This window comes from Apaloderma vittatum, unplaced genomic scaffold, assembly GCF_000703405.1.
Source record: "Apaloderma vittatum isolate BGI_N311 unplaced genomic scaffold, ASM70340v1 scaffold6866, whole genome shotgun sequence".
Taxonomy (NCBI): domain Eukaryota; kingdom Metazoa; phylum Chordata; class Aves; order Trogoniformes; family Trogonidae; genus Apaloderma; species Apaloderma vittatum.
Window position 1 is genome coordinate 13894 of NW_009722215.1, and position 7152 is coordinate 21045.

A 7152-nucleotide genomic window follows, 5' to 3' on the forward strand; every position below is an offset into this window, starting at 1 on the left:
ATTGCTGGACGTTGTTGTGACCCAAGTGCAGGACCTGGCACTTGACTTCATTAAACCTCAAACAACTGATCTCGGCCCCTTGATCCAGCCTGTCCAGATCCCTCTGCAGAGCCTCCCCACCCTCCAGCAGATCAACACATCTGCTCACTTTGGTGTCATCTGTGAATTTACTGAGGGTGCACTCAATCCCCTCATATAGATCAACAATAAAGATATAAAGACTTATGCCCAAACTGAGCCCTGAGGAACATATATTATTTGAAACATATATTATTTGAAAGGCTAAGTACGTTGAGTATTTTAAAATTCATGTGCACTTCCTGATCTTTTCTCTATCAGTTAAGCAGCAAAAACACGCTCAGAATTCCACAACAGTGTAAAGTGCAACAACGAGCAGAAAAAAAAAAATGCTCCAGTTATGAAGGAAAAATTTCTTTACTGAGAGGGTTTTCAGGCATTGGAACAGGCTGCCCAGGGAGGTGACTGACTCACCATCACTGGAGGTGTTTCAAGGACAGGTAGATGTTGCGCTGAGGGACGTGGTTTACTGGTGTTGACAGGACTAGGACAAAGGTAGGACTCGAACTTGAAGGTCTCTTCTAGCTGAAAATGTTTTACAATTCCATTCTGTGAAATCTGCATATGCTAAAACTTCCATTAGGAGGACACATACCTCATGGCTCCCAGAAGACAGCAAAAACTTATCTGTCTGGGACAGAATCTCATTCTGCACTGTATGAGGTATAAATTTCAATTTTCTTTCACCATTGCCTTTCAGCTTGAAAGAATATGAAAGCGGTGAATTTCTCATTTAACAAAATGGAACAGTATCACAGGCTGCTGACTTAAATTGCACAAAATTTAAACTCTATAACAATTACCTGTATATTAAAGTGATCCAGTATGCTTAGGAGTTCCTCTTTCTTTGAAGAAATTAAGGTTCCTAATGATATAAAAATAAAAAATACCAGTATGTCCAAATTAGAGATACACAATGCCTCAGCCATCTGCTTAATCTAGTAGTGTTTAGTAAATGTAAAAAATGAGATTAGTATTTCTGCAACACAGATCTAGTCCTAAATGAAAAACACCGGTTGGGTTTTTAGTCTTTTTGATGTATTAGCATTTGTACAGAAAGATTTCTAATTAAAGTCCATCCTCCCCTCATAAACCCTCTGACAGAATTTAGGTAAATCAGCAAATTCAACAAAAACTTGAAAAGACTAAAGACTACGTTCAGCGTCATCACACAAACAGATTTTCATAAACACTGTACAAGCTCACATCATGCAGAATCTGAGACAACTGCTGTTGACACTGTCAAATGTTCTTTGTGTAAGGTAAACACAAAAAACCCCAGACAATATCATCCTTAAATGATCAATGAAGCGAGAAACAATCCTTTACTAACGTCAAGGCATTTAAAGCAATGAAACAAGCCACCACTAACCAGATTTGCTTTTCAGTTTATAACTTCTGCTTCCATCCAGATTAATGTGTTGATTCACAATGATAGAGCCACCATACACATCTGGTTTAAATGCATCTCTACCTTGGTTTCGCAATGTAATGGAAATATCTGCAGAACTAGCAAAATAAAATTATAAAGACAACTAAAATTAGTTCCAAATTAAAAAATAAATATAAGAATTATAAAAAAAGTCAGAACATTTTAATTTCCCCACAGAAAATGTCATGTTTTGTACAGGTCACAACTGGAAGTCAGTCAGTGCCAACTGGAACAAGACATATTTCTGTTGTTTGAGCCAAAACAGCATCGGAGACACGTGGCCAGAAAGGCTGCCATACTCTGACCTTTTTGCTCCTTCTATGCTTCAGATAAATCTGGAGCCAAAAGGAAAGAGCTGTGAGAGCAGATTTCCCCCACATTCCTTTGCCAGCTGAGTACCCTCACTTTTAGTTACAGAATAATGTCACTCTTTGGTTGTTCCCAAACTTGTTTCTGCAGAAAACAGCTGCAGATATTATACAGCCATCCCTACTCTGAGTAACCTATAGCAGAATGCTAAAGGCATTCTCCTAGAAAAGATGAGATGTGATTTCAGATCTGAATTCAGATTTTCTGTTTCGCCAGTGAATGCTGAAACATTAAGTTGTTATATGAGAGGCAGGTACTGCCAAGCACCTCTGAAAGGAAAGGCCTGGGGCTCCGAGTTACAGCTTCTTGTAAATGCAAACTCTTACATCTCCTCTCCTATCTTCCCACTGATTGCCCTGAATATGTTATCCCCACTCCTGCAGCAGACACAAATTCACTTCCTGCATATTTAATAATCCACCTGTATGTCAAGACCTTTAGGTTACACATTGATTCATGTCACCAGAAAGACAGAAAAAGAACTAACCTCTCCACTCACAGAGCACTGATAACTGACTTGCTATGATTTTTTTTTCTAATGAACTCAACTCTAGAATATTCAAGTACATTGTGGAAGTAACGTACAAGAACCAGGCATAATGCAGGACATAATCGCTATTTTAGCTAGTTCAGAGATAACGGCAAACTGCCGGTAAATTACTAGCAAAATTTGTAACATGTTTTTTGTTTGGAGTTTGGGGGGATTGTGTAAATATGATCTCTTCAGTGATATGTTTTTTATTCAAAACTGGCAAATTCAATTAAAAAAAAAAGAGAAAACAAAGGTGAATGAAAAACTGATCAGCTAACCTGAATCGCGACCACTGAACAACATGTTCAACCTTAAAATTAAAAAAGTTTTACTTACGTCTCCCCATCTCGTACAAACATTTTTAGTGAGGAACCTCTATTAGTTGCAGTGGCTTTTCCACCAAGTCCAACAATAAGAGCAGTTAATACAGAACTTTTTCCACCTGTAATAGAAACATTGATTTTTTTTTAAAGAAGTTCCTGTAACGCTTTATCCAGTCAACCCATATTGCAGATTTTTAACTGCACTTACATGTCAAAATTCTATCTTTATTGAACAAATATTTAAAATGGTGCTAACTCTAGAAAAATATCTGCCACTTTCAAGTTTCTGCTTAAAAAAAACACCCTACACTGGACCAAACTTCTGTTACTTTCATTTAATCATTTGCATTCAGCAAGATGCCCTGTCTCAGGAGGAAAGAATATCCCTTTCCTTACAAGCATACATAAAGCATGTATACACCAAACACACATTACCATTTATACAACTATCTGAAAGTTTTTAAGCCCTCTTTCAAAATTTATGCTTAATTTTTAAAATTCCCTCTCCAAAAGTGCATAAAGTATAACTTCCTTCTCCTGTAACAGTTTCTATGACATATACTCCATCTCTGTGCATTTAATGAAGAACATACAAGTACATTTAGTTTAAATAAAAATTTATGTATGATTTCGCTATGACAATATTCATATTTGCGATTTTTTTTGCAAATCTCCAAATATAAGACCCACATTTTTCACCAGCCTTGAACTACTGGGATAGCTCTAGGTGGTTCACAAGTCAAACAGAGAGTCTGTCTCCATTTCTAAAATATGGCTAGCAATTATTTTTCAAATAAAAGGAACACCTTCTAAAAATCGCAGAATCATAGAACCTTTTAGGTTCTTTAAGATCATCAAGTCCAATCGTTAACCAAGAGATGGCGGGTCCATCACTAAACTACATCCCTAAGCACCTCCTCTACACGTCTTTTAAATACCTTCAGATATGGTGACTCCACCACTTCCCTGGGCAGCCTGTTCCAATGCTTGACAGCCCTTTCCAGGAGGTAATTCTTCCTAATGCCCTGTCTAAACCTCCCCTGGTGCAACTTGCGCCCATTTCCTCTTGTGCTATTGCTTGTTAAAAGGGAGAAGTGATCAACACCCACCTCGCTACAACCTCCTTTCACGCAGCTGAAGAGAGCAGGAAGGTCTCCCCTCAGCCTCCTTTTCTCCAGGCTAAACAACCCCAGCTCCCTCAGCTGCTCCTCAGCAGACTTGTGCTCTAGACCCTTCACCAGCCATTTCTCCTCTTTGGACACCCTCCAGCACCTCAGTGTCTTTCTTGTAGTGAGGGGCCCAAACACTGAATACAGTATCGTGTCTCACGTTCGTTAACAAAAGTGTTCTTCGATAAAGAAATTGTTAAAAGTAAGACTTACTTCCATTGTTTCCAGTAACAAAATTGAGATTCGATCCAAACTGAAAAGGCCCCAACATGGAATGGCACATAAAGTTCTTCAGCTGGATACTCTCAATTATGCCAACTTCCCCTGCAGTCTAAAGAATTAACAGTTAAAACTGGTGTTATGTATGCATTTGAATGAGATGCAATTTACCGTTTCTAAATACAATAAAAATTCAAATGGCAGCATGATATAAAACCTCAGTGGGTACAACCTATGAAGAAATCAGAAGGGTTTTATGACACTGTGAAAAGTTCCTTACTATAGAGCAGTTACATAGTAAGAGGAAAACAGTTACCAAAGCTGATCACTCACTCACGGTAACTTTCAATTCTCCCCATAACCAACTTATAATTAATACAATATAAAAGATTAAGATCATAGATTCTACAGTGTTCTATTCTACAGAATACTATAGAACAGCAACAAAGAGTATCACAGAAAGGTTTTGTTGTTACTTAAATACAGTATTTGGGAGAACTAAGGACAAAGTCCAAATGACCCTGACAGTTAGTGGGGCATCAAGCACCTCTCCAGGAAGCCTGTTCCAGTTTTTTATCACCCTCTCAGGGAAGAAATGTTTCCTAATTTCCAGTCTAAATACACAAGACATTATTTGCAATATCAGAAGTTGTTTTTAAATAGATTCTCCATCCAATTAGAAACTATTACAGAAAATATGGTATTCCTGTTTTCATTTACATCAAATATGTATTTTAAACACTAGAGGTTTTTATTTTTTTTTAGTCATTTGAAAGTGTCATCTATGCAAAACAAACATGTATTTGGTGCTTCCTGTAGTAAATAATTTGTTTTCTAAATATATTCTCTGAAACAACCATAAACCATTCTATCAAACAAGATCCATCTCCTTTATTTGGTTATTTGACAACTTCAGCAGTATTCATTCTATAAAACCAGAAAATTTATTTTACGATCAACTATTATAATTACATGACCCAAAAGAAAAAAGGTAAGAATTGACTCATGCAGAAGTCCTCATCACACACATTACTCTAGGTTTTTTAATTGGCTCTGCTGAAGCCTACATGCAAGACTTCTATTTCAACATTAACCAAAGCTTTTTAATATCAACTTTTTTATCTTCCTCACTGTGACTTTTTGAACAACTTACTGACTGTGAAGAGGTACTATTTTCAACTGATGACTGTGATCTTTCTTCTTCATTAGACTCATCACTATGCTCATCTGTATATTCTTGTCTTGGTCTTTTCTGGGATCCAGGCTTTGAAATACTTTCTTCCTTTCTCTTACCCATGAGTACTGAAAAATGAAGGCAATGGAAGATTGTAAGTTTCAGACTGTCTGATGAAAACACACCAGAGGTGGTAGCACCTACATACTGACTTATTTAATTTTGTAAAAGAACAAAAGAAACACAACTTCATTATTCTAATCAAGCTGAATTTGTTTGTTGATTAACAACAAAAATCAACTTTGATTCTGCTTTCCTTGGTGCATTAGACCTTGGGATATTTGCTACATTGGTTTTTTTTAGTAACACAGTTGAAGATTAAGTTGTAAAATGTACATAACTAGCACAGTACGATCAGTAGCATCAATGTAGGTTTAATTAATGATCTGCATAGCAAAAAAGAATATGTACTAGCTATATCTGGTTGACAAATGCCTAGAAAAATAACACGCAGAACACATAGAAGTAGAAAAAAAGAAAATTAAGTTTCATAGCATTACCCCTGGGCAGTTTCTCACACCTAGCCACTCTGCTTTTGTGAGGCAGTGTAATGTGATCACAGTAAATAAAATACTGTTATTTTAGTAATGATGGATCACAATTCTCAATACAGCGAACATACATATACATCTCCTCTTCACATGCATAAATAATGCACAAGCTTCCTGCACTAACATGACTGGTCAGAAACAAATCTTGCAAAAGTAACAAGCTTACTAAAGCTATATAAAACTGAAACAACAGGCATCAGATTAGTCAAAACCTCACATTTTCTCTAACTGTAACCTTAGGGTATGGTTTTTATTCCCCCAAAAGTAGCTATTACATTCTTCATACCTAGAGTCCCAAAGCACTACACAAAACATGTGAGTTCACATAGTTTTGCTCAATGTGCAGGCAGGGTCCTGTTTATACAAAGGTAATGCGTAATCTTTTTATCTGCCAGGAATTAAGTCACTTATTGGTAAGTGTCCAAAACACTCCAAAAACTGACATCAGCTGCATAGTTTTCTGACATCAAAAACTTTCTGGCACACCTTCTACTCAGATAAGTTTGTTTACTAGAATTTCATCTAGAGATCTCTTGTAGGAAGGACGGTAACAAACTTAAATGCATCTCCTCAGTCTGAGGAAAATTCAGAGGCGTTAAATGTAATTAGTATCCACTGCTATAGAAAGATCACTGCACAACGCATGGCCTAAGAGTAGGCTGAGTTTACTTATCAAAATAAAAAAATTAAAAAAATATTAAAAAAAAACAAACAAAAACCGTGCTGGATTGCAGGAAAGGAAAGAATGATCGGCACTGAAGACATCGCACATGCGAAGCTGGAATCACGTGTCATGGTTTGAGATTTAACTGTGTGGAGACACTGGGAATTTGGACACCACAACACTTCTAATCACAGGTATATTTAACTATAGCAAGTGACCACTTCCTCGTCCCACAGGACAGATGGGACAATCCAGGAGAGAAGGCAGTGGGTCAGCCTCACAGCTCCTAACAATCTCCTGTGCCCTGCAGGACACTAAAGCCCTCAGGCCCACCCAGTGCTTCTCTGTGGGTCTCGCTCCATGTTCTCTCTCAAAATGTTTTAAGATGAGTAACTTGAAGAATCTACAGAGAGATCAGTGAAATAAGGACTGTCAAACTACAACTTTAGTCATAAAAACACGTGCTGCAACAGAGAGGAGCAGTCTTTCCTCCCTCAGCAGAATAATAAACACTCTCAAGGGACCGATGCTACTGAAAATTAATGCAGGTAAAAAACTTTGTTACTTTAAAAGCAGATAAG

General features: G+C 37.2%; 1 protein-coding gene across 1 annotated transcript in view; it reads right to left on the reverse strand.

Moving 5' to 3' along the window:
• Positions 1-5419, reverse strand: part of SMC6 (structural maintenance of chromosomes 6) — a gene marked incomplete at its 3' end in the record, with an annotated part of 16950 nt that extends 11531 nt beyond the window's left edge. The window contains exons 1-5 of the mRNA XM_009871685.1: positions 5276-5419; positions 4117-4234; positions 2748-2853; positions 1451-1587; positions 882-943 (exon numbers count right to left, since the gene is read on the reverse strand). Coding sequence (XP_009869987.1) covers positions 882-943; positions 1451-1587; positions 2748-2853; positions 4117-4234; positions 5276-5419 — 567 coding nt within the window. The remainder of the gene's footprint in view (positions 1-881; positions 944-1450; positions 1588-2747; positions 2854-4116; positions 4235-5275) is intronic.
• Between the last annotated feature and the right edge of the window lie 1733 nt (positions 5420-7152).